At 38.7% G+C, this 27,374-nt stretch overlaps 4 protein-coding genes across 6 annotated transcripts in view; all 4 read right to left on the bottom strand.

Moving 5' to 3' along the window:
* Positions 1-25,671, bottom strand: LOC122656640 (thioredoxin-like 2, chloroplastic). 3 transcript variants are annotated; one of them, XM_043851250.1, is made up of 5 exons: positions 25,667-25,671; positions 25,337-25,341; positions 7,513-7,695; positions 1,109-1,273; positions 1-375 (listed from the first exon to the last, which is right to left on the bottom strand). In XM_043851250.1, exons 2-5 carry the CDS (start codon positions 25,337-25,339, stop codon positions 235-237), a joined length of 492 nt encoding a protein of 163 aa, XP_043707185.1. In that variant the 5' UTR covers positions 25,340-25,341; positions 25,667-25,671; the 3' UTR covers positions 1-234. The 3 variants fall into 3 exon arrangements, with proteins under 3 accessions (XP_043707185.1, XP_043707183.1, XP_043707184.1); XM_043851248.1 differs by lacking the exons at positions 25,337-25,341; positions 25,667-25,671 and adding an exon at positions 11,013-11,266; XM_043851249.1 differs by lacking the exons at positions 1-375; positions 25,337-25,341; positions 25,667-25,671 and adding exons at positions 849-999; positions 11,013-11,275.
* Positions 15,121-16,883, bottom strand: LOC122656638 (ectonucleotide pyrophosphatase/phosphodiesterase family member 3-like). The gene has a single exon (XM_043851245.1). It carries the CDS (start codon positions 16,850-16,852, stop codon positions 15,380-15,382), a length of 1,473 nt encoding a protein of 490 aa, XP_043707180.1. The 5' UTR covers positions 16,853-16,883; the 3' UTR covers positions 15,121-15,379.
* LOC122656642 (60S ribosomal protein L22-2-like) overlaps positions 20,955-27,374 on the bottom strand; it is a 13,394-nt gene continuing 6,974 nt past the window's right edge. Inside the window, exons 2-3 of the mRNA XM_043851252.1 lie at positions 22,840-23,069; positions 20,955-21,227 (exon numbers count right to left, since the gene is read on the bottom strand). Coding sequence (XP_043707187.1) covers positions 21,083-21,227; positions 22,840-23,069 — 375 coding nt within the window. The 3' untranslated portion in view covers positions 20,955-21,082. The remainder of the gene's footprint in view (positions 21,228-22,839; positions 23,070-27,374) is intronic.
* Positions 25,002-27,374, bottom strand: part of LOC122656639 (calcineurin B-like protein 10) — a 34,254-nt gene continuing 31,881 nt past the window's right edge. Inside the window, exons 7-9 of the mRNA XM_043851247.1 lie at positions 25,612-25,692; positions 25,396-25,508; positions 25,002-25,155 (exon numbers count right to left, since the gene is read on the bottom strand). Coding sequence (XP_043707182.1) covers positions 25,101-25,155; positions 25,396-25,508; positions 25,612-25,692 — 249 coding nt within the window. The 3' untranslated portion in view covers positions 25,002-25,100. The remainder of the gene's footprint in view (positions 25,156-25,395; positions 25,509-25,611; positions 25,693-27,374) is intronic.

Below are 27,374 nucleotides of genomic sequence, written 5' to 3' on the forward strand. Positions count from 1 at the left end.
TAACACCAACTAGACAAAAAGAGTAAATTGAATGAATATTCAGACCATATAATTTCTCTTTCAGCCAAGAGATTAATATAGTACATCGCAAGCTAGAAAGAACTGCCCAGAATAATAAGCATATACAATTTAGGAGTGAAAAACTCTCCACTATGAACTGCCCATGGAGTACCAGCATTGGAGGACAAGGTAAAAAAAAAAGCAAGATCAATGATTGGAGGATAGAAAAAAGGATTATCTTGAACTAGAATCTAGAGTCTTGTCCTTTGCAACTCTGGAAGTTTCAGGAAGGTTAAGATCTCCAATGCCTTTGGGTGGACCGATGCTACACCGATCTGTGTTATGTGTTGCGATGGCATCCTTTATTTTCTGAAACTGCAGATTGTTTTGATAGCTTGGTCAATGAAATAGCATAAATCAAGTTTACATTCATAAATGTACACTAGTGTGTGTCAACAAATATGTATGTGCATGCACATGTACATTTGAATATGGCTCAGCACCATACACTGAGTTTGGAGACAGATAAGAACGACCCCAACCTCAGAAATTCTTGTGTTTTAACCTTTTTCGTCCATCCAATTTTGATCAGGCAGCCGAACTTGTTATTGCATAATGTAAGGATGAGGAAACTTTTTTTTCATGGAAGGATGAGGAATTTCTGTTTAGAATCCAGAATAATTTGGATTAAATTAGAAAGAAGTATAAGCAGTGATTTTGCACAATCGAACATCTTAAATTTGTGGTTATCTAAGTCGAGGACTAGGAAAATGGAAGAGAAGAAAGTCATAGTAGTCCTTAAATTTGTTGTTATCTAATAAGTTGAGGACTAGGAAAATGGAAAGAGAAGAAAGTAAGTAGTGGAGCCTTCTACTAGGCATCTAAGTACTCCCAGTTGAACCTCCAAAGGTCTTTCTCATGCTTATTCTTCCCATATTATTCACTTCAAACTCTTAAGACAGCCGTGGATGTATAATTTGAATGCATGAAATAGAGAGGCTGGGGATGGTAGTCGGCAGCCAAAATGTTAAACGAAGATTGTAATCAAAGATGTGCTGAAGCAATTCACAATCATTGACCCATTAAAAGGTTTATGTATACAACCAACCTTTGCAAGTGAGCACGAAAATGATTCCAACTGCCCATCTGCTCCACGATAGAAGTGAAAATAAGGAAGCACCTTCACATTCAAGCTTTTACACATAGGCTTGTTCTCATCAAAATTCACTTTTAGGAATAAAATGTCAGGATGTTCTCCAGCAGTCTTGCAGAGCTGACAGGAAATTCAAAGTTAAACATCAGGACAAGAGACCACCCATAACACTGTAAGATAATATCAGAAAGATCCTACGAGAGTGATGAGAACATATGTAACCTAGAATAACTGAGTCATTTGTTGAGAAGAGATGCAAAACAAACAAACAATCATTCATTCAGTCTACAAATACCACTCCTCTAGAAAAAAGTGAAAACAATAAAAATATATATGATCCACCAAAACCAATGAAACCTTAGCATGAAATTTGAAAAGGAAAAGTACTCTTAAAGCCTCTTAATCTAACCAACATATAGATGTATAAGAAAGGAGACAAATAGAGAAGTATAATAAAATTAACAGAAAATTTCTCTTCTTTTATTATTATTTTTTTTAATGTGGGGTGGCGGTTGGGAGGTGGGATAGAGGTGTACAGTGACCTTATGTATAGCAAAATAGTACGGCAGTGAAAGAATTCTTTAAGTGTAGTATGCTACAGAAAAATATCAGAAGATGATTATATAAACGTGGATCGTCTTCCAACAAAAAAGTGATTGACATTCCAAAATTCTTTACAACCAAAGGCCCAATCAAGCAGCAGAGAATAAAAAGGTTCCACAAGGACGAGGTTGTCTTCAAGGAGTGGGTTGAAATCCAATTAACACTAGGGTTAAGAGAGAGAAAACTTGCTGTTTAGTTATTGACAGTATAAACAGCACAGGGAAAATAAAGTGTAGGGTGAAACTAGGACTAGTTTTGATGGTTGATGAAGATGTGAAATGATAGGGGATTGTTGTGGGGCTTGTAGCAGTCCTTGGGTGGGTGTTTAATGTAGTTTAATCGTGGAAAAGAAACTATTTCAAGAGTTGAAGAACTACTGTAATAGGACTAGAAAGTAGCAAGTAGAAGAGAAAAGAGAGGAAAATATAACCTACCAAGGAATCGACCTTCAAAAAGTGATGCAGTGGCTCCAGAGTGGTTGGACCAATACGACCGGCTTTGGCAACCCAAATCCAAACGAAATCGACCCAACTTGGGTTTTTGGTCTAATAAAGGCTGGTAGTGGTTTAGCTTGTAGTTTTTTATTTTATCATGCTTTGCTTTGAATAGGTTACATAAGAAATAGGAGATAGAGTTTGAGTTAGTTTGGATTTTACATTCCAGTAAGGAGTTCTTCTCTTTATATATTTGTAACCAACAAACTCAGTTTTTAGAATGAAAAAGAAATGATACTAAAGAAAATGAGTTTATTTTAAGAGTTTTGGTGTTGTTGAGCAGTGCATATGGGATTGGTATCCCATACCTGATTTCTTCTCTTCTCTTTTGTTAATGTAGAGTTGGATCACGAATGACCTACTAATGTAGGACAGATTTGAAAGTTTCAAACAATCCCAGAACAGGATCTTAAACCAGGGAATGAATCAAACTAGAGATACTCAGGTTGAGGTAAGGCTGATGGGATAAGGGTATAAAACAGAATAGAAGAAAGTCAGGCTGTTGGGTAGCAGTTTAGGGTTCTGGAACAGAACAGGAGTGTATGGATACAGGTCTGAAACTGGGTTAATATCAATATGGGGCTGTGAATGGAGATTTCATAGTAAAGAAGATCAGATGGTCAGTTTGGTCTGAAACTCATCGAGTTCCTCTCTTGGGGTACCTAAAACTCGATCAAAATATTGGCCAGTTCTGATGGATGGATGGATTGGAGTGGGGGTGGTAGCTTTGGAGAATAAGAAATTAGAAGGTTAAGAGGACAGAATTAGAAACTAACAAAATTTAATGGCTGAACTTACTCAACAGTGGATTGATTGATGATAGGGGACTTCAAGTAACTTCAGAACAGTGATACTATGAGAAACACGAAAAATATCATCCACCAGGCTTCACACCGCAGGGTGTCAACTGGATCGAACACCTTCCTCCTTAGATCACACATTAAGGAATCTCTGTTGGAGATTATCCAAACATGCAAACAGCAGCAATAGAATAATAGAAATCGTGGGCTCTCTTGGGCTCTCCTGGGCCCTCTTGGGTTGTTTTATAGACTAATAGAAAGGAGCAGCAGGGGTCCAAAATTAGAAGGTTCCCCAAATAGGAAGTTTACCAATTGGCCCCCCTTTGTTTGGAATACAAGGCACAATCAGTTTCTAAACTGATGTGAACTAATTGTTGACAATTACTAATAACAAAAAAAGAAGGTAACTAACATCAACTAGACCACTGGACTGGACCACCACTTAAATTGAACCAACTGGTTAATACAAGGACATAAGGAATTAAAACAAAATAACTCAAACAACCCAAGACAAAATCGTGGCTGCTAAAATCATGGCTGCTAGGCAGCAACCTTCTTCTTCTTTCTTGAATACACCTTCAGATCTGCATCACCTAACCTCAGGCAGGTTCTTAAATACAATCAATAAATTCAGAAATAAGGCATTAGACAGCAAGTCAGCTTCAAATCATGGTTGAGTGGTCCATTTTGGAGGTGGCTCTGATCCCTGAAATCTGGGCAGCAACAGATACAAGAATATATGAAATCAATGGATCTTAAGGTTGGATCTTAGGTTCAGCAGAATTCTCTTCAAGAAACCCAATTGCATGCACTATTTTGGTGTTCTGTCGATCAACAATTTCAGCAGCGCTTCTCAGAAATCGAACAAGGATAGCAACCACCAAATTAGATATTCAAATGGATCTCAGTTTGCAGCAGATTCAGGACACAGTTTTCTCACAAACAAATCAATTGAAAAAATAAAGAAAAGTAAAAGATAGGTAGAAGGATAGACTTGGATTGAATCTCTCACTCTCCCCTGGGCCTCTCACCCCATCAACTGTATGTCACAGCCATTAATGGTTTTTTAACCAAACTCATTCTTTTTTTCTTAAATTCGACTTGGCTTGTTTCAGCCTTTCCTTCTATTTATAAATCAATTGACTACATCCTAAGCAATTTCTAGAAACAAATAAAACTCTAAATATTAATTGGTACTAATTCCTAAATTGTCTCTTAACTATAATTACATAAAATAATTGAAATTAAACCTAAAGAGAAGCAAATATCTATCTAAAACTAATCCTAACAAATCCTCCACGCAATAGCTTAAAAACTTCCTAAAATCTAGGATTGGAAGCTGTCAATTCTCGTCCATATCCTCCTCCATGTGAGCTGGCCATGGGACCCACATAGGCAGTCACTTGCTCTCCAAGTTTATCTCCATGCAACTGACCACGGAACCCACTCAATCCGAGGAATATCTTTCGAAAAATACTGGTCTGATGGGGGGGGGGGGGGGAGGAGGGGGAGGGAGATGAGCCTAGACAGATTATTGTTGATCGATCTAATCATTTGTTCTCTTCTTCTCTCCTTCTCTCTTCTTCCTCTCAAGAAGATCAATCTCATCTCTCTTCCCTCCCCTTCCATCGATCCGATTTCTTTCCTTAACAACACAATTGCTTCTTTTAACTCAGATCTAATCAGATTTGATTATTGGACCTGCTTGCATCTGAGATCCATAATCTGGATTTTTCAGATTGCACTAAGAAGTCTGTGAACCCACACGGCAGTAGCTCAATGGATGAAGAGAAAACTTTGATGCATTCTATTCTCTTTCCAAATTACAGAATTACGTATTTTTAGTGTAAATTTACTTATGGTTCAAGTAAATAGTTACTTGTGCAAGTAGTGGCTAGTTACTTTCCCTAAAGTAAATTGAAATTCACAAGGAACCATAAACTTCCTCCATGTGGAAATTACTCAATCTAGAACCCTTAATTACACATATGCCCCAAAATGCAACTTAAACTAATAATAATTCTCAACACTTATAACCACTCAAACTACTTAGCAAACACTACTTAAATGACATAAAATAAATAGTGAAAGAGTAACTCAAGTGGACCCACCAGCAAAAAGCTCAAATATGATTTGCAGCAAGTATGCTCAGGCTAGTTAATTCAGCTCTTATTCTTCTTTCCTTTTCTAGGGTTTGATTCCATCAGAGACCCAATATTATCCAACACACGGCAAAAGGGTACCATCTTCCATAGATTCCCTATGGAGTGGACGCCTAAGAACTTAAAATTCCAAAGCTCTTCGGCCAGTATCCATTTCAACCCTAAAAAGGGAGAAGTAGTAGCAAGCATCTCTAACCACCAAACAATAAGCATAAAACACAAATTTCTCCATTTCAAACCACTAGTCCACTGGAACTCAGTTAGTGCATGGGAACAAATAAACCCTTGAAGGGATTGCTCTCTTGCAAATCTGAAAGATATGTAATATTGCCAGATTCTCAAAAGTAAGTCGCAACATAATTTGACAAAATAGAAAAACAAAGATCTGAAAACAACTTGCATCTTTATTTGTTGCAGATACTACCAACAGAATCCATCTCTTAACTATAAAAGATCCGACCTCAAAAACTAGCAACTACAGATGACAGTGTGGCAGGTTCAATTTGGAGACCCCAATAACATTGTCAACAGCCAAGCTACACATGAGAAACATATCCAACCCAACCACATTACGTTCTGAAGACTTTGCCACCCCAGGATTTTCCTGCATCAACAATGGCCCACCAACAGTAGTGGGGCAAGGTGGAGCCCTCGTTTACTCCAAACCAATATTATCACAACTTTTAATAGTTGGGCAGGAGCTACACATTCTAGAATTGGGATGACAAATATGTTTCCCAGAGTTAATTGGAAGCAAACGAAAATCTAGCAGATCTGTTGGATGATTCTCCCCATCCATTCCAAGAATTCTAAACAAGATAAGCTCTTTGCCAAGTGGGCGAGCCTTGGCGCAACGGTTAAGTTGTGCTATTGCAACCATAAGGTTGCGGGTTCAAAACTTAGAAACAGCCTCTCCACAAAGCGGGGGTAAGGCTGCGTACATTTGCCCTTCCCAGACCCTGCAGTAGCGGGAGCCTCGTGCACTGGGATGTTCTTTTTATAAGCTCTTTGCCAGGTGCCAGCACAGTTTAGTCCAAGTAATGAATGCTTGAAGTGGGAGGACAATTTGGTGTTAGAAATGTTTGACCCCAAATTTCAATATACAAGGGCATGTAGAATCATAAAAATCTTCTAAGAATACCACATATTGTTGGAATTTTAAATGATTTTAAAATATTTGATTCAAAATATTTGTTATTTTTAAAAAAGGTTTATTAGAGGATTTTGTCGTTTCCTAATAGACACCTAAATGACCAATGGGTGTACCTATTGGAAGACTTGTTTGAATGATCAAAAAACAAATTTTGTGGGAAAGACATGATCTGTGGGCATATTCTTTGGAGACACCTATTGTTGCGTCCCTTCCTCGCCTATATAAGGAAAGGAGGCCTTGCCTATTTGAACCAATATTTTTTTGTTTGAAAGCAGATCTAAATTTTGTTTTCCTCTCTATTGTATTGTGTCTATGTCAATGAGTTAGTGAGTATAACCTTCGGACAATGTCCAAATTGTAATCACATTTGGAAACGCAAACTATGAGATTTGAGAGTTGTTTTATCTTGGAGTTATAGGTGCATGGTCAACCTGGATTGCAGAATTGGGGCATCTAAAAACCTTAAGGAGAGCATCGTTTGATGCAACTCAACTCTACCGTTTACTGTTCAAATATCACAAGAGGACGTGTATTGGTGTACTTTTTTCTACAAGGATGTTTCGGTGACATGCTACTTGCCATACTAATCAGATAAGTCTTATACTTACTTCTCATTATATTATACTTCTAGCCTTATACTTTCTGCCCATCTTATTATATTCCAACACATATCTCTACAATTTTCAATGTATAACATGATATCGAATACAAGTCTACAGTTGATATTATCTGACAACATCATAGACTTATATGTATGTTATGTTGTATCTTGTTGAGTTAAGCGGATGCCATAGAGAGAGATGGTAAGTAATTGTATAATATCTAATGTACTAAACTGCAACAGATGTTTCTATGAAGCAGAAAATTTATGTACTAAATGCCAAGCAGTCATTTTAATTAAATTTATGTGAACAAATAACTGTAGAGCTACTTAATGCAGTGCTCACCCTCTCTTCTTCATTAAGTTTCAAGTTCTATTTGTCAATACATTTCCATATAATACTTGTTGGTGTTTAGAGGTTTCCAAAGGCAGGAAACTAAGAAGTTATTGCTTTCAAGATTGATGGGCAGCTGTAGGCATAAAAAAGATATTTTGAAGACACAGTAATGTAATCATATCTACTGAAAAAAAAAAAAGTGATGTAACCTTGGGAAACAATGCCCGACAAGAGGCACACCAAGTCCCATAAAAGTCAACAATAACCAATTTTTCTCCAGCTTCACCTAGAGCTCTTAAAAATTCTTCTGTCGAATGAATATCAATCATATTTGGGCCTGCATTCTTTTCCCACCATTTAGGCTGATCAGTTTCAGCAATCGTTGCATGTACCTGCAGTAAAATATTCAACACAGACACAATGAGAAAGAGAAGATAATAGCATAGTGCATATGATGCGTGCACCGGAGAGGGAGGAGATAAAATATGGGGAAAAAAAGAAGAAAATAAAGGTGTAGATAGGAGAGATAGGAGAGACAATAGGGTGTTTTGGCTTTATAGACGAAGCATGGCGTCCTGGCTTAGGTGAGGAAGCCTACCTCATCTCACAAGGAGAAGTTTTAGGAATTTCCAAAGATAATCCTTCTTTTCATTTCTCCCAATAAATAGGGGATTACAAACCAACAACTTCCACAGCCCACATATCCCAAACATGTGAGAAGTTATTGTAACTGATAATAACTACTAATCACTACTCCACTAATGGATAATAACTATATACTAATAATCTTATGTGCCTAATGGGGCCCACTCTAGTGTATGGGCGCTAGTTTGGGCCAGTCTAGTATGTGATAGGTTAAAGGGCTTGATTTAACGCATTCCATCAGCTTCGGAGCTTTTAGCGTATCGATCAAGTACCTAACAAATAATAACTCCAAACTAACTACTAACTCTTAGTTACAGTTACACCCCACTAATCTATCTCTTTACACCTCTTGGACTTAACTATTCCCGCTCTCATAACTGTGAATGCATGAGGGGACCATGCATGTAACAACCCTTCCCTCTTAAGTTATGGTCTTGTCCTCAAGTCCAAGTGTTGGGAACTGATACGTCATTGCTTCGAGATCTTCCCAAGTGACTTCAGCAGGGAAAATACCTTGCCAATGGATAAGAATCTGCTTGTGCTGCTAATGTGTCCGTTGGTCTAAGATTGCTTGTGGCTGAGGATGCAATGTTCCATCAGACTCTTGTATGGCTGGCAAATCTTCTTGGATGTGTTGATCACTATCCATCTTCTTCTTGAGTGAAACATGAAACACAAGATTGATGCAAAAATCGAATGGTAGGGCCATGCCTGGTGCTCTGATACCAGATGATGCGTGCACGGGAGAGGAAAGAGATAAAATAGGAGAAAAAAAGAAAAAATAAGGATGAAGATAAAAGAGATAAGAGAGAAAATAGGGTGTTTTGGCTTTATAGACGAAGCCTAACGTCCTGGCTTGGATGGGGAAACCTACCTCATCTCACAAGGAGAAGTTTTAGGAATTGCCAAAAACATAGTTGTCAAGGCATCCAAGCGGATTTCTAGGTGCCTAGGTGGCTGCCGCCTTATTGTAGGGCGCCTTGCATTGGTTTAATTGGTATCGAACTAGGTTCTGACACTTATTTATGCCAAATATCATTTAAGTAAATATTCATTTACTTAAGATATTATTCATAAATAAGCAAATACCCCCTATTTGAATCCAACAAAAATAATAAAAAAATCAAATTCGAAAAGAATAAAAAGTCAATCCCTCAGTTCAAGAACAAAAACTAGATTTTTGACGGTAGGTGAAATTTTCAATTTTCTAATACTGGGTTTTTTCTCAAATAAAAAAATTCAATAAATCTTAATATGGTAAAACATTGCAAAAAACCAAAAATGCAGTAAAATATTCATTTGTTTTGATATCTAAAGAAATATTTTCATTCAAAGCAATTTTGACAGCATTCACGCACACCAAACAAGATTTGACTGGAACATAACTCCTTCACTATAAATCAGATTTAAGCAATCTTAGATTTGTTGGAAAGCTGGTTTTGTGCTCTACCTAATACAAAAGTCTCATGTAAAAATAAAATCATTTGATCAATTAAATTTCTTAGAGAACAAGAACATTTCTCTAAATCAAGAGCAGGTTAATAATTTATTGATAACATCATATTTTCTAAGAACAGTATAAACCAAATGTGAGAGTAGGTATGCCTGAAAATGAGCAGTTCCAAGAACATATAAACCAAATGTGTGTTTTGATTGTTTCACACATATAACTGATATATTAAAAAAATTAATTGGAACGCGATTTAGGCCGCCTAGGCACCGCTTAGGGAGGACCTCGAATGCCTTGGATTGTCTAGCGCCTTGACAACCATGGCCAAAGATGATCCTTCGCTTCCTTTCTCCCAATAAATAAGGGTTTACAAACCAACAACTCCACAGCCCATGTATCCCATACATGTGAGAAGTTATTGTAATTGATAACTCCTAATTACTACCCCGGATAATAACTACACACTAATAATAACTCCATATTAACTACTAACTCATAGTTACAATAACACCCCACTAATCCGTCTCTTTACATCTCTTAGACGTAATTATTCCCACTCCCATAACTGTCTATGTATGAGGGGACCATGCACATACCAACATATTCGGCCATTGCATCATATTTCAAAGGAAACAACAAATGTAAATTTCATATGTTTGTCATGAAACCTACGTCTAAATTTGTGTCTGGCACCAAAGAGCATGCCAAGTGTAACACAATTATGAAATTTATTATCACATTAACAGAGATATGTAATGAGTAACAGGCATGCAGCAGGAGTAGAATGCAATTGAGCACATAAAGTAAGTCATACAAGTTGCATCTAAATCTTGGGAGGAGAAAAAGAAAGAAGACAACTTAAATTTTATGTCAACCCTTGTCAATCTGAGAAAACGTAGAAGTTTCCATATCACAATAAATTTCAGTTTTGTTATTCCTTATGTAGGACTAACACTAAAAAATTATAAGGGATAGAAGGAAAAAAAATACTCAAATTGGCCAAGCCTCTGCTGAATGAATCACAGAAGAATTCATGGGAAGTTAAACTGGAATTTCGTAAAAAGGAAACAAAAAGCGTATGTTGTCGTATGGAATAAAACAAGTAATAAACAACAAAATATGTTGAAAAGACACTCCTATTGGTGAAAGCCACAATACGCATCAGACATAAACAGGAAAATACGATTAAAAACAGAGTTCCAAGAAAGCAAATGGTGAGAAGTATAATAGAACAGTACTAAGAAATGGGTGCCAAATATTCCACTGAAATTATCCAGAAAAGTAAATCCTAATTGGAGCAGTAACTGCATGAAGGAAAGACTCCAAACAAAATTACCTAGAAAAGAAAATCTTAATCGGAGCAGAAACAACATGAAGGAAAGGTACAAAACAAATTGGGTACACGAGTTTCTATCAGAAATTTCGAAGAGAACTATTTACAGTAGAATCTGCAGAACCGAAAAAAAAAAAGACATGGCTGAGAATTCCACTAAAACGGCAGAGGGAAGGCAAAATTGCCGCGGAGAGTAGAGAATTTGGAATAAACAGGCAGGCTTTTATCGAAAAAAAAAGAGGGGGGTAGAGAGGCACTGAAGCAGGATACCTAGCACCTACCTTAGAAGAAAGCTGTCTCTTTGTGTGCCTGAAGAAGAGTGGGACTGGAGTAGCGGCAGAATCTGCAGCGGAACAAATCCAGCCATCTGAGTACCGCTTCGATCGGAGGCCCAGTTGAAAAGTGCATGCGGAGTGTAGCAGGGGAGAGGAATGCCGGAACAAATGAGAAGGTAACCGAAGAAGTTCGGCCATGGGAGAGATAGAAAGAGATAATGGGCAACTGCAACTCGTATTTTAATAACACGACAAACTCCCCTGCAAATTTCTCTCTCTCTCTCTCCCCGTCTCCTTCCGTGACTGTGAATTTGTCTCGTGTGTGGAGTGTGCAACGTGTAAGGAAACTTGTCCACACATATTTTTTCCATGTATTTCTGTTATGTGCTAATAATGGGCCCACTCGGGTGTGTGGGCGGCGCTAGATTGGGCCGAGTCCCTATCTGCTCTCCACATGGAATCGGTGGGGACAGATCTGAACCCTCCATGGGACATGGGTCCCACTATCATGGAGGGTTGGATCTGTCTCCACTGCTCCCATGTGAGTAGCATATCCTGATTCGATTGGATTAGCTTAATATGAGATAAGTTAATGGGTTTGATGTAACGCATTCCATCAGTTTGAGGAAAGTACCAAACAACTTCATTCCGTTTGGTTTCTATCTCCACACTCCCATGTCTGAAAGCTCTTTTAACCATAGTTGGAAAATCGGGTTTAGACTGTGGCGAGTCGCCCAAATCGAGTCAAAAGTCATGTGGACTAGGTCAAGGTAAAATGTTGAGACTGGGTCATATATCGTCCGAGTCAAATAAGACTCTGTGTTTTTACCCGACTCATGATAAACTCGGCAAGTTTAGTTGATTTTTTAAAAACCATAAAGTTGGTTCACTTAGAAACTAAATTGAGTAAAATAGTAAACTTGTATTTTAAAACAATAAGAAACCTTCGACTCCATTCTCTTGTTCAATGGTATAAACTCGAAATGCATTGATGTGTGATTGGTTTTTCCATATTTTTTTTCTGTAATTTTCTGGGTTTTTTTTCACTAATTTATACATATTTATTATATTTAAAAAAAAAAAAAACTTGACTCACCTTGACCGGATTTGACAAGGCCGAGTCACCGGGTTTTCCAACTATGCTTTTAACTGAATTTTTTCTTTTTCAAAGAGCTCTTTTAACTGATTGACTCCCACTGCTTCACAAATTACAACAAAAGAACTTGCTGCTACTCAGACTCGCAGCCACAGAAATGGAATCTCAAATGGTATTTTAAAAAAATACTAAAACTTAAGAAGGTATTTATGAACAAAGGGAAAGTGAATTATTCCATTTCTTTGACTACAAGCTTGGATAACAGGAAGAGAAGTTCCTGCAATTCGAATAGCAGCAATAATTTTCCCAGACCGCAAAGATTAAGAAACACTCCAATCCTTGTTTTTCTTCTCAGAGGATCGGGGTCACTGTATCATTACAAAAACTGAATGGATTTCTCTGGAAAACCCAAAAGTGTTTTCTAGAAATTCTTGGTGCAAGCAATGTGAAACCTTTCGATTCTGAGAATGCTCCTCACTTCATGCAAAAACTGCCATATAGTTAGGATCAACTCCAGCCCAGAAGAGTTCTCAAACCCTTAGCGCTGTCAGATCCGATAGCCCAGCTATTTGTTACCATAATTCAAAGTTTTATGCTATAGATTATAAACCCAGAAACCAGGCAGAGCCAATCATGCAACAAGCCAGTTTTCACATCTCTTGATACTTTTCCGATTATAATAGTTCTCTGAGTAGAGTGTATGACCCACCAACCATTATTTACACACCGAAATTCAGAGTTCAGTAGGGCTTTTTAATTTTCTTTTTGACATTTCCTTATTAAGAAAGATCACACAGTGCCTAAGGAGTTCGATGGATTAACTCACAGAATCTGGATCAATTCAGAAGCAACCCTTGCTAGGAAGGCTTTAGGTAGTATAGATTGGCAATCTGCATCCCATTTGATAAAATAGTTTGGGCATCCCCAGTGAAAACCCAGGAAGATTGTCTACATACATATCACCATTTTATGCAATTCTCTACATATGGTGTCACAAAACAGTCTACAAAAAAAGAGGTATGGAAGATGTGCTTGATTGAATTAAAAATTGATAAATTAACATAGGAAAGAGTCACACATCCCTCCAACCAGAAAACTGAAACTACCGGTGACCATTGTGACTCTACCATGAACAAAAAGCACATCAATATAGCTTACAAGAAAATCAGTGATTCTGATATATAACAGATTACAGAAATCATTTAACTGAATCCAAGACAGTACCAGATAAAAAGAGTTTGGATTGATTTATACATTGGAGTAACTCTTACTTAACAATTCAAAAATCAACGCAGTTTGGCAAACATTTCCAGTGAACTGCAAAGAAGACATAACTGCAGAACAAAAGGATATCAGGCCTGAAGCCTGATCAAGATGTTATGACAGGAACCCATTCTTCTAACCTTAGTTTGACTGTACAAAGTTCTCAAAATAATAACTTAATAAGAAATGAACATGATAATAATCTCCCTTCCCTTTCTTTTCCCCTTTTGCCACAACACCCTTCTATGTATCTCAAATCAGTCCTCTACGCAATCCAAGTAACTGAGAAAACCAAGTCAAACTAATTACTTCAAAACACAATTTGTAGTAACATTTCCATCAACATGACATTTTAGAGTTTAACTTAATAACATACACATTAAACTTACAACTGAACCTCGAGAAATGTAACAACTCATGCAAACACCCCCCCAACCCCCAAAACCACACCAGCCCAGTGAAAATTGTTTCTGATAACGAACAAGAGTATCGAAGATGGTGCCTCACAGGTTTTGAACCTAATAACATACATCAAACTTACAACTGAACCTAGAAAAATGTAACAACTGATGCAACCCCACCCCCCAAACCCCACCAGCCCAGTGAAAATTTTGATAATAAACAAGAGGATCAAAGATGGTGCCTCACAAGTTTTTGGCATAAAAAATCAGTCTATAGCATCCATTGCAGGTTAATAAGGTGAGGAAAAAGAAGAAATAAATTACATACTGAACAATTACAAAATAGTTCATCAAAGGTTGTTCTTAACTGGCACAAACTATTTTGATTAAAGATAATGCAGGGTTTCACGATTTTTCAACTTCCTAAAGTAAAGAATGCAGCTTTTGATAGTTCAGACAACTTATGGTGTTGCTGACATATTAAGATGCAAAAATCAATGAAAATCAAAATTTGAAATAAATTATGAGAATTTACTTACATTGGTTGGAAAATTCATACCTATTGAATTATTCTTAAAGATGATCGTAATTTTCACATGCAAAATTTGCATTTTTTCTTATAACAGTTTCACATGTTTGTCCCTGGCAATAATGACAACTTACGAGAAAAATAAAGAGGAAACCCCAGCATAATTAGTTTTGTTCTTAACGATCAACATCTTTGATTCTCTTTGATAGATAATAATCACAGATTTTTACAAGTTAACTTCACTATTTAAGACAGATTCTTAAATAGTGCCCTTCATGCAGTATTAAATGATTCTTTAATCATCATCATGTGAGCTTACAAATAGACAAATTACGTATATGCCAAAATTTTGCATACGTTAGAGCAAATTTCTCACATTATCTTTACCTCTAGAAAACCAAACTGTGTACAATGTTGTACCAAACCATATCAAATTTTTCCATACACAATTATTATTGGACAATGTGAAACAAATGATAAATTTGATGAATCAGGAAAATCGTTCAGTATTTCGCAGAAGTTTTCCAAATGGAGTAGTTAACAAGGATGATAAGTAGAATAATAGACCTCATCTTGTTCCAAGCTAATAGTCATGCAAGACACAACTTGGAAATGGGTCATTGTGGAACTGAATGAATGTATAGCTGGGCTTAGTAATGCATTTCAAATTTCACATCAAGATTGCCGAAAAAATGGTATGACTTTAAGGGAGAAACATGAGAAGATGAAGTCCCAATATATCACTTTACAAAATTTTAAGTTTAAAACTATAATGCGAAGTTCCAAACTTCCAATTGCTGGCCCGTCCAGCTACAACCAAAGATGGATGGAAAAGAGTTGTAAGGATGCCATCATCAACAGATTCTACACATGATAAATAAGAGATCATATGGAATTCTATGACCACTTAACATTGTTCCACTGCTGCAAAATCTAGTCTAGTTAAATTTTAAGAACTCAGAAAACCCATTGCCGCGATGTTTCGATCATATACAATGCATTACCTCGGCGATAATTGTGTTGCTCTGTGTTGACCATAACTGTTTCAACAGACATCCCTCCAAGTATGCTCATTAACTGGACATCAGGGGCTAGACAAAAGAACAGTTTCTGGAAACGAAGCTGACCCATTATTGGGAGCTCCCTGTATCTTAAGGATAGAAGTGACTAGATTGTATATCTGGACATTCTCGAACGATGGTACCTTGCGACCTCTGGCAAACTGAGGTCCATGACCAATGAAGATAGATCTCATGGAGAAGAATGCATTGTCATATCCATGCGCTCCTCCACATTCTTTCCGCTTCGATCTACTCTGCTCTACCTTAAACCCTTCTGCAATTAGTCCTATTATGGGTGAGATTCTATCGCTCTCCACATAATGAAGTCGTTCAGGAAGATCCTCCTTCAGAAAAACCCTGAGATTCTTACCATTATCGACCTTCCCCGAACTCAAACTGTTCATCATCTTGGTTACGACATCTGAAGGTGAGATATCTGCAGGAGGCCGAATCGAAAGCAGAGGAGTATACGACTGAACCCAATCCTTCGGGATATCAATCCAGGGGGAGAGATCATCCAGATAGATGAGCTTTTTATCGCAGGTACCAACCATCCCATGATCACCCACCATAATTATGGAGACATCCTCAAAAATCCCTCTCTTCTCCAGCCCTTCAATCAACCTCCCGATCATCTTATCAATCCTGGCAACTGCTTCGGTGATCGCCGGATCGTCAGGTCCAACCTTGTGACCCTCATAATCCGGGTCATCGAAATACAGAGTCATGAACACAGGTATCTCACTACTGGGGAGATCAAAGTATTGCAGAATTGTATCGACCCGTTCCTCGAAATTCACGGAACCATTGTAATATCGGCAGAGATTCGAAGGGCAATTCCAGGAACCTTTGTGTACTTCGGAACCGGGCCAGAAATAGGTAGCAGCTTGCTTTCCATGGTTGACCACGGTTTCCCACAAGGGTTCGCCCAGCCACCACTTCGATTCGTGACTGTGCATGTTGAAAGCGTCGCCGGTGACAGGGTCGACGAAATAATTATCGATGATGCCATGGTAAGCCGGGTAGAGACCGGTGACAATGGAGTAATGATTAGGGAACGTAAGAGTTGGGAAGACAGGGATGAGACCCGTGTCGGCCTCGGTACCATTGGCGATCAGACGACCTATGTTGGGTGTAGGGGTCTTGAATTGAAATCCAAATCGGAACCCGTCAGAAGAGATTAGGAGAACAATGGGATGATCGAGTTTGGTGAAGGGGCGAGCCGTAGTTTCTGAAGGAGAAAAGGATTTGGGGCCGCGAGATGAGGAGAAGAAGAGGAAGGCAAAGGCGCCACAAGCAGCGAGGGAGATGCAGGTGATGAGAAGGAGGGCAATGAAGAGGATGACGGTGATGGGTTTCTGAGTAGGGTGGTTTAGGGAGGAGGAATCGGTGTTGAAGGAGAGGAGGGCAGTGGAAGCGTTGGGAGGATCTTCCTCCGGTTCGGGTGAAGAGTTGGGCTTGGAAGGGACTAAGACGGGAAGGGTAGCAGAACTCATTGAAGAGAATTTGCTTCTCCACCTCTCTCCCTCTTCCTATTTCCTTCCTTAGTCTAGTCTCTATCTATCTACTCCCCTCACGGAGTTTGGGAGAGAGGAATTGATTGCAGAGAGAGAACCATTAGGAGCTAGCTACAAGTACGCTCTGGACGAGAGAGAGAGAGAGAGAGAGAGAGAGAGAGAGAGGGGATTGGAGTAGAACACAAGGTTCCAATATGGTTCTGAATGAGGGATTAATCTTTCACACTTGGAGTGGATCCAAAGGCTTTGTCGTTATATGTCGTTATCCTACCAAAACAAAAAAAACCAAAAAGACTTTGTCGTTATTTGCATTTGGTTTTTTTTTTTGGGAATTGTTGTCGTTAGTTGTTATTCCTTTGTTGGAGTAAGGTGCAAGCGGGTGATGCTGAGGCTGGCATTTTGACCTGTTGGAATATCCGAATCATGGTTCATAATACCGGGATCGGTCAGGGCTGATACCAACCCGGATCGGTCAAATTTGGACTGTATGGGTAAAAAATGACTAAAAGTTGGATTTTGCTGGATCGATTCCCATATCGGTCAGTATCAGTCAGAAAATATTAAAAAATTATATAAAAATTAAATTGAAAAAATCACGACTGATAACAATTTGATCCAGGTGAATCAACTGGTACGGACCGATTCAATAAAAAATTACGAAACATTTTAGAATTGTAATGATTGACACGCCATGTTGATTGGGTTATTTTTCTGTTTGATTAGTTTACTATCACTCCAAGAGAGTATTTGGGCGTAACGCCCATGTAAGCAACATTTAATCATTACTCTAATGTTATATATATATTTTTTTATTAAAAAAAAAAATAGTATAGAACTGTACTAACCCTAGTTTAGAGACCGGTCGAACCGGATCAACAAAAAATGGAAGTAAATAGGCCGATCCAATCCCCATTGTCTAAACGATGCCCACCAAACTCAATTGAGACAATCAACTGAGTTTAGAGGCCCTTATCTTCATTGTCCTTCCTTTTTCACATTTGGATCAAAATTGTTTTCGTTTACCAATGAAAAAGGTATGAAATTGGACTATTATAAACATTGGCCATTGGGCAAACTTGCTCTATGCCTACTATTCCTTCTGGTTTTTAGTGTACGAGATTGGCACCTATATCGGTTGTTTGCCAATACCAAATATAGATACTATCCGATCCATATAAAGTCAGAATTATGTTGCTCCTCAAAATATCGATACAAGTTTTATAGATCATTTTACCCTCCTTGTTTTAGTACCACCAATACGGTAGCGAAAGGATCAGCCAACAAAATTCTAATACCTTTTTTTTTTTGGATGATACAACACAATTCTAATACCTAAAACCGAGCCACAAGTCATTTTCTCTAAACGTGTTTCCACCATGTAAGCAACTTCTTGTTAAGGGTGACAATCAGTCTGTTCAGTCTGGTTTCAATTCGGTTGAATTGGTTTTGATTTGTTATTGGATTCATCCGTAACCAAACCATTAAGGAAGTTTAGGTTTCGATCCAGTTTCTTATCCTTTTTTTTAGGGAAATTTACGAAACACCCCCTGAAAATGGGTCGAAACTCAGATCATCCCCTGAAAATTGAAAATACTCAGATCACCCCTTCTACGCTAACAGTGTTAGTCTGCTGTTAATTATTGTTGTAAAAGGACTATTTTAGCCTTAGACTAAAACTTTAGAATTAAATTTACAATACTACCCTTTCCTTCATCTTCAACCTAAAATACCCCACCCTTTCCTCTCTCTCCTCTCTTCTCCCTCGCCGGCCAGTAGCCCCCCACCCCTTCTCTGCTCTGCAACTTGCCCGGGGCTGGCTGGGCTGGCCCTTCTTATTCTTGTGGAAATACTTCTACTGGAACCTTTGATCCACATCAAAGATATGACTTGAGCTTCTCACTCAAGCTAGGATCAGCATCCCATCGACTTTGCAAAGCATCCCACCTCAGTACCTCACAGTCGCAAAAATCTGAATCTCACAGATTTGGGGCATCAAGCCAAATTTACTCAACTCAATCAATCGTGGGGTATGACTTATGGCCTTTTCATATAAATAAAGCTGCTGTAATGCTGATCTGCTTTAAAAAAAAAGTGAAGAGAGAGAGAGAGAAACGACCAATTGTAGTTTCAAATCAGAGGGAGAGAGCGGAAAAAGGCCTTTTTGATCCATATGTCTGCAAATCGAAGTGGAGCAGAGAGGGTATGTCAATGGGACACCTACAAAACCCTCGGAATGTGATTCTCGCGGGTTTTAATGTTAATATAAACCCTAACATCAACCCGCATAATTGGATTTACCAGAAATGGTGATTCACCGATCCCCTGTCGACATTGCGATTTCTCTCTCACTTGGCGGGGATTGAGCAGGTCGATGATTTGAGCCTCTGAATCACCAAAATCATCGTTTCCTACGATTTCATTAAAGGGTTTCTTCTTTTTATTTTTTTGCATTTCCCCCCTTTTTTTTGGGGGGGGGGGGGTTGGGTTGGGATCATATCTAGAATCGGGCAGATCTGCAGAAATCTCGATTGATCTCAGTGGTCGTTCTCTTCGATTGTTAAATAACAAAGAAAAAAAAAACAAGAGATTGCAGAAACAAAACTGAGATTGTTCCTAGAAACTGATAAAGAATGGAATTAAAAGTGGCAACCGCAGCAGAGGTAAAAGAAGCAGAGAGTGGAAACGAGGTAGATGGCTTCAAATAGTGAAACAATCCTAAAGAGAATGTCGTCAACGAGAGAGAGCTGAAAACCTAAGCGTCTCCATTGGAAAGGGTGGATTCTGAATCGCAATGGCCATGGACGCTTATTAAATTTCTTGAAAAACCCAGGCTTTTTCTCCATTACAGAGATCGGAAGGGGTCTCCTCTGGTTTTCGTTTTGTGTAGAGCTTGAAAGAGGAAGTCAGAGAGGGGGTATCCATTGGTCGATTGGGTGGTTGCTGATTTCTTGAGTGACGATGAGACGGAGAACAGTTTCGCCGTGCTGGTTCCATGCTATAGCCGTGGCCGAAGAGAGCTGGTGGAGGTCAACAGCCCCAAGACCCAATTTTTGGGTGCCACTACAAGCCATTTTTGGATTGCGAGGAAGAAGACGACGACGACTCGTCTACTTGAGATTGAGATGCAGGTCATGTGAGGAAGAAGATAGATTTTGGGGTTTTTAGATTAAAGGGTAAAATAATAATTATACATTGGTCAAGGGTAGTTTAGGATTTTGAATAAATTTAACTATTTAACTTCATTAGTTGACTAACGGTAGGGTGTAATCTGAGTATTGCGTTCTATTACAAAAGGTGATCTAAGTATTTTCAAATTTCAGGGGGTGATCTGAATTTCGACCCATTTTTAGGGGATGTTTCATAAATTTCCCTCTTTTTTTTTTATTATTATTAGTTTGTAATTATCATGCTATCGAGTCCGGTTTTAATTTCACATGTAATCATAAGCACATCAACGGGAAAGTTCTGATTTCGGCAGGTTCAGTTTATTGTCCGGTTACTATCGGCCCGGTCTTGGTTTTTAATCAGATTCAACCATTCTTCAATTCAATTTTGGTCTGTATATTCAATCAGTACGGTTGGCTTCGGTTTCTAGTGGCTCCATAAAACCACAACCCAAAACCAACCCGACAAAGGTTCAGTTAGGTCCAGGCTGTAGATCAAAGTAGTTTTGGTTTACTAAGGCAACTCAAGACTCAAGTCCTCCTTCCAACCTTCTGGGAGGATAAGCTAAATCACAAGATGGTATTTTGATACAATTTGCACATTTATCTAGCATGAAATTGGCCAAAAATCACTTTCCACACTTCTTTCTTTTGGGTAGAAAATCACTTTCTACACTTAACCAGGCCCAGAAATCACATCCTTCATAACATAAGCTCCCCAGCATAAAACATATATTTAGAAAACAAATGCTTTTGCCATTTCTATGATTGGGTTTGACGCATTTATTAGGCGTTCACTAGTTCACTACCATTCCAACCACAACCACTCCACTAAAAGGAAAGAGGGTAAAATGGCATCACAGAAAGGTTATGAAACTAAAAAATGCATATACTCATAAAATGTAACAAGCTTACTTCAGCAAAAATGGAATAATTGAACTAATTCAGATACATTGATCAGTTCCTTCAAACAAAACTGGTTTCAACGTACCATGTTCCTACAAAAACTGATTGACCGAGGAAAACACTGAAACCATATCATCAATCAATCCTCTTCCTCACCCTCATTCTCGGCAATGTTGAAGTATCGTAGCTCATAGACATTGTGGTCTTTGTTTGATGCAATTACCCGCAACCAATCCCTCACATTGTGCTTCTTCAAATACTTCTTTGTTAGATACTTCAAGTATCTGGAATTACCCAACAGAAAAACTAATCATTTTTTAATTAAATGAAACAAGAATGAATACAATTTCATAATGAAAGACATGAAACATCCTCAACCAAGATTACCAAGAGGATAAATCAATTTCAAACAAGCTTTCCGTTTCTCAAAAAAAACATAACAATCATTTGACTTTGAGGTAGTATTAATAGTAACAGCAATAAATAACAATAATATGTAGTCATCCGCTTAGAGTAAAATGTGAGAGTTAAAGCCAAATTTCATGTTGTCTACCATTCAAATTATTCAATTCCCAGTTCCATTTAATATTGGTGAATTATAAGAAAATAGCATCAGGACTATAGTTACTCTAAGCAGAGAGAGAGAGAGAGAAAGAGAGAGCAAAGAAGAGAGAGAGGCATACCCTCTGCTACACTACTAGCAATTCAATTCTTAAGGACCTAGAATCCTACCTTAAACACCCCCCCTTTTTTCACACCATGTAAACACCATCCTACATAGCAAAATGATCAGTTTAGTTAGACATGGCCCCCACAGAATTAGACAGAGATGGCCAAATATTTCACCAAGAAAAATTCTTTGTTATAAGGCCCACCTGAAACAAATCAGCTAATGGAAGGCCTCTAATAAACAATGAAAGAAATCAAACTGCATCTAAGCAATGCTCTCACTGATGATCAGCATCACGCAATGTTCTCACTGATGACTTTAACATCAACTCAGCAGCCAAGCAGAGTTGTGTTTGCCCCACCCTCCCCATCCGGGAACCACAGTTGAATAAAGGTGTCTAATGTGGCCATGACAAATGTCTTAACATTGTAATCCTGAATCGCATGGATTACCAGGAAAGACCTTTGAAGGTCATATTTTACATGACCATGCCAGACCAATCCAAGGAATTAGATACCATCACTCATGGTAGGTCCTGCAAGCTTTGTAGCTCAACTGTAGGAATTTTAAACCTCAAATAAGCTGTATCACCAATGACATGATACCGGGTAGTAGGAAAGTCTTACGGAGCTAATATAAGAAGATTGCAGTAATTCCATATGTGAACACCTCAGAAATTACTTGGAATCCTAGGTGGATAGTCCAGCACTAGAGCTTTGTAACCGTATAGCCTTCAATGCTGGATAAATCATGAAATTCGGCACAATAAACAGTAGACAACATCTCTCTCGACATTCTTATACCGAACGAAAAAGAAACAAAGGAACACAACATCATCCAAATTAGCTTCGAAAAAGAAATGAAGGAACACCAATATAATAAAAATTAGCTAGTTCTACACTCTGAATGCGATTCCATATTTTTATTTACTGCTACGAGAGAAAACATTGCCGTGGTTTTAAGCAAATCCGAAGAAGATTTGCCATTTCAGATCCACACAATAATGTTATTAAAGTGGAGCTCAAGGAAAGTTATATTGATACAAACTTACAGTAATCCACAAAAAATAACAACTCAAGAACAGACTGCTAGTTAAGCTATACTCTGTAGCTAATGAATGAAGTTCATCTGTAATGTAAAGCAGATTAAAAGAATAAATCCATAAGAGGAATAAAAAGTAACAAAAAAATTAAAAACTCCATACACTGGAGAATACTATACTGTACCTCTTGGAGAAGGAACTGTCCGAGGTAACCGTGATCTTGCTCTTATCGCGAGTGATGGTGATAGAATCACCGAGGGCACCAGCCTTGCCTCCGACCTTGATCCTCTCCTGCAAGAACTTCTCCAAGGACGCTATGTCCATGATCTTGTCTTCAACGGGCTTTGCACAGTCAACAACGAAGCTCGCTCCCTTCTTCTTGCCCTTAGGGGCAGCTTTCGTCGGCTTAATCATCTTCTTCTCTCACGGCTCTCTCTTTCTCTTCCACTAGTTGGAAACCCTAACGCCTTTTAGTCAGAGATTTGAGAAAACGATTTAATTTATACGACATTTCCACAGGTCACCAGATCACTAGGGAGAAGGGCCTAGGCTTCTGGGTCGTCATGGGCTTGTTACGCGGCCTTCAAGGCCTAAGCCCATGAAATAATATCTTTTTAGTAAATTACCTCCCCTCCCCTATACTTTGCCCTAATTACACCCTCCCCTGTGTTTTCAAATATTACGCTCGAACCTCCTCTGGCTGACGGTGTTAGCGGATAGCCTGGTGTTAGCGGTTAGCTTGGTGTTAATTATAGTTTTGAAAAGACCATTTTACCCTTATACTATTCTTCTTCTTCTTCCTCCTGCAACCCCACCTGCCCCCACCCCTCTGCAATTCAGCCCCATCTCCATGAAGACTACGTAGGGCCGCCGGAATACCCCCAAGTAACCGCTGAACTTCATCCCTTTACCTGCACCTCCACTCCCACCCTTGCTTCCGGCGCAACCCATCTCCCCGCAATTGCACCTCTCACCATTAAATCATCATCCCTTCATTAGAACAAAACAAGAAAATGAAGTTAATTTTTTTTGAAACTTTCTTTTTTACGAGGGAGTTGAAGGCGTGATTCCAACGTCTGGGCAGGGATTCAAAACACCGAATCAAGAACCGGATCATTCCCAAAAAGGTCCGATCGAAATCGGTGATGATCATTTCGAGTGGGCCAGTTAATGAGACTTCAAATTCCACAATACCTGTAGGAACTTTAACAATGTGCACATGGTAAAAATATAAAATCATGACATTGGAATGTACAATCTAGTTGTTGTATAAAAGGAAATTTTTATTTGGTTTCTATAAGGTACTTGAATGATACGCTGTCAAAAGCACTAGAACTGATTGAATACGTTAAATCAAACTTTTTAACGTATCACATACTTAGCTGGCCCAATCTAGTGCCCAGACACTAGAGTGGGCTCCATTGAGCACATAACAAATTCCTACCTTGTAATGACTTTTAACTCTTTAATTTTGAGAAATGGCAATTTCTCACAGTAGTGATTGATTGAATAAATAATAAACATAGGGAATAACAAAAGCTGTTAACTGACTCCCCCACATTCACATTTAAGATACAACTGATGTTCTCTGTGCCGCAGTGCAGCTTGCGTCCAGTTATATGGGCCTGCCATTCAAGGGGGCAGGGTGATCATTTTACCGACCCCCATGTGTCTAGGCGCAGCCTGCGTCCTCCGCACAAAAAACATTTGATCTTTAGATGACAGCAAATTCAAATCCCCTACTGCAAGTAGTAATTTTCTTCTTTTTAGGCACACACAATAGTATTCACAAATTTTTACAACACCCCCCCCCCCCCAAAAAAAAAAAATAGTATTCACAAATATTTAACTCATTGACTGTTCAATTACACTTTCAATGATCGACTGGAAATCATTGACAGGGCCTTCAACAACTAAGATAACAAAGGAGTAATTTTCTTCTTTTTAGGCACACAATAGTATTCACAAAATTGTACCCAAAAAGAAAAAAGTATTCACAAATTCTTAGCTCATTGACTGTTCAATTACACTTTCAATGATCGACTGGAAATCATTGACAGGGCCTTCAACAACTAAGATAACAAAGTAGTAATTTTCTTCTTTTTAGGCACACAATAGTATTCACAAAATTGTACCCAAAAAGAAAAAAGTATTCACAAATTCTTAGCTCATTGACTGTTCAATTACACTTTCAATGATCGACTGGAAATCATTGGCAGGACCTTCAACAACTAAGATAAGGAATTTGAGTGAGCAACAAGTCTGGTTTCACCTGCATTTTGCAGTACCAACACCTCCACCAGCTGCAAAGATGAGTATGGCTTCAACACACATCACAGACCTTTCGTTAGAAAAGATTCAGCTTCGATGGCATTGCCAAGTGGCCTTGCATGGACCTGAAACTCCCAGAAACTCCTTGATATTCTCGAGCATGGAAATTTTAATTCAGTCCTCAACCTCAGTGTTAAAAACAAAACTTGGAAATACCGTGGTGACGTCCCTGAAAGATGATAAACATGTAAATAAAAGAATAATAAATTTAAAGATATCAACTCACAAGCAAACTAAAAAAAAAAATGATTTCAACAGGGCTTCTATATAGGTCAACTTATACCATGATCCCGTAAGATATAGAGTTAGATATTTCATGAAAAGATACTTGTTTTACAAGCACAATGTACCATAACTTCACAAAATTTCTATCAATGTTACACATCCTAAATCTACAAAAGTATATTACTTCAAGTACGTAAGAGTCATGTTCTTCAAAAGGTTGGGGTATCGCATAACAAGAGCCTTCCATTCTCCTTTGCTGATTTTACCATCCATGTCAGCATCAGCATCTGCAAAAGTCTGCTCAAAGAATGAAGAAGTAAGGAATGATCCTCCAGAAAAAAGGAAAAAAAATTCCTTTTTTTTTTTTTGAGAAACAAAGTAAACTTGTCCAAACCCATGCCTTGTCAATCATTACTTCTAGAAGTTCATCTGAAAGCTTCATTTCAGACTCTGACAAAATAGCAATTACCATCTGCTTAACCTGCAAATGACCAGTGTTTAGATGATACTTCTCTATGCTAAATCTCGAAAGGTAACTATAAGAGAACATATGATAGATCAAAAATACAAATTAATGCAGAATCCACATGAAAAAGTTGCCTCCTAAATAGAGATGGAATTGTGCTAACACCACAAGACCGTGAAGAAGTTCCAAAAATGAAAAGAATAGGACTTCTGGTTGGAGTATTCCACTATCCCAGCTCAAGACTATCAAAAGAAGTGACTTCAGAAATTTTTCTTTAGGGAAAATTACATGTACACCCCATGTATTATGGCCCGATTGCTTGATAACCCCAACTTTTCAAACTATTACTTGAACAGTCCCTGCATTTTAAGATTTCTTACAAGTAGGCCCTGTCCATTAGTCAGTCACCGTTTAGTGATGACATCATGGGTTAGAAAAATCCTAAGTACCCAAACTACCCTTTAAAGGTAGTGAAGTGACCATTTCTTCTTCTTCTTCTTCCTGCAACACCACCGCCCCTACCCTCTACTGCAACCAAACCCACCACCACACCCCACCCTCCCCTATCTCTAGTAAAAATGTTGTTTTTCTCTGGAAATCTCCAAGAGAAGAGCATGGAAACTCCCCTGTGATTCGATTAACTGTTGTACCTCACTACCTCCGTTAACCCATCCAGATCACAACAGCTCAGACTGCTGAACTGAGGAGGACTTTGCACAAATGAGGCCAGATATTCCAGTACTTGGCCTGTACTATCAACAGAGCTCCATACTCTCCACAGGCCTTGCTCACCCCGCCGAAGGCCTCCACTGAGAGGTCTATATGGCAAGTTTGCGTTTCTGTCTGGACTGGATAGGCAGAAACGGTGTTCGGACTGGAGAAGCTATCGGGTTTCAAAGGTTGCTTGGGGCCACCATTGAATTCCAATGGAATTCCGGCGCTGGAATAACAGAACAGAGTTGACAGAACGACAAGGGCTGTAGTGTTTGCAAAGACGAAAGAAAATATGGATAAATCCATTTGTATATAGTTTGGAGTAGTTTTGTTCAGAAAGCAGATCTCCTATTGTTCAGACTTGAGAGAACTAATTTCGAGTTTCAATACAAAGAGCAAGAAGGAGAAATTCTTGCCTTTGTTCATGCAGAAACCACCAAAATATAAACTAAACTTATGGATGGAGAAGATGAAAAATTATGAAAAGGAAAAGGAAAGCAGAGCAATTACTCGGAACTTGGGAAGGAACCAAAGCTGATACCTTAGGATCTACTTTACCATAAATCTTTCCGAGATTCGACAAGGAACACACACTTTCCTTGGTACGAAACCTTTTCCAAATTTTATGATCTTAGAACAAAAAAGGCTTGGGCGATTCATCTCATAAAATTTTAACTTTAGGCAAGTTCTTGGCAGGCCATGGCTGGAACACAAAATGGATTACCACATGAGCAACTTCCTCAGCAAAAGGGCGGAGGCACACAAGGGCTTGGGCGATGGCGTGCGGGTGGGTTGGGGCCTAGGGTGGGTTTGGCGGTGGTCGCTGGGAGTGCAAGGCAACGGTGGCGGGGATGGCAGGGGCAAGGGTGGAGAGGAGGACGACGGTGGGGGTGGTGTGAAGTTCAGAGGGTAGGGGTGGGTGGGTTAGTGGGTTGCAGTAGGAGGTATGGTTGAAGGAAGAAGAAGAAGTTAAAGGGTAAGTT

The sequence above is a fragment of the Telopea speciosissima genome, chromosome 3 (genome assembly GCF_018873765.1).
Source record: "Telopea speciosissima isolate NSW1024214 ecotype Mountain lineage chromosome 3, Tspe_v1, whole genome shotgun sequence".
Classification (NCBI taxonomy): Eukaryota; Viridiplantae; Streptophyta; class Magnoliopsida; order Proteales; family Proteaceae; genus Telopea; species Telopea speciosissima.

What these genes read in the sequence shown, in the direction of transcription:
- LOC122656640 (XM_043851248.1), bottom strand. Translation starts at nt 11,204, where the DNA reads ATGGCCGAACTTCTTCGGTTACCTTCTCATTTGTTCCGGCATTCCTCT. An exon ending in GTCGGGCATTGTTTCCCAAG is followed by an intron (nt 1,274 to 7,512) that starts GTTACATCACTT and finishes ATTTCCTGTCAG; the next exon opens with CTCTGCAAGACTGCTGGAGA. An exon ending in TTTCGTGCTCACTTGCAAAG is followed by an intron (nt 376 to 1,108) that starts GTTGGTTGTATA and finishes AACAATCTGCAG; the next exon opens with TTTCAGAAAATAAAGGATGC.
- LOC122656638 (XM_043851245.1), bottom strand. Translation starts at nt 16,852, where the DNA reads ATGAGTTCTGCTACCCTTCCCGTCTTAGTCCCTTCCAAGCCCAACTCT.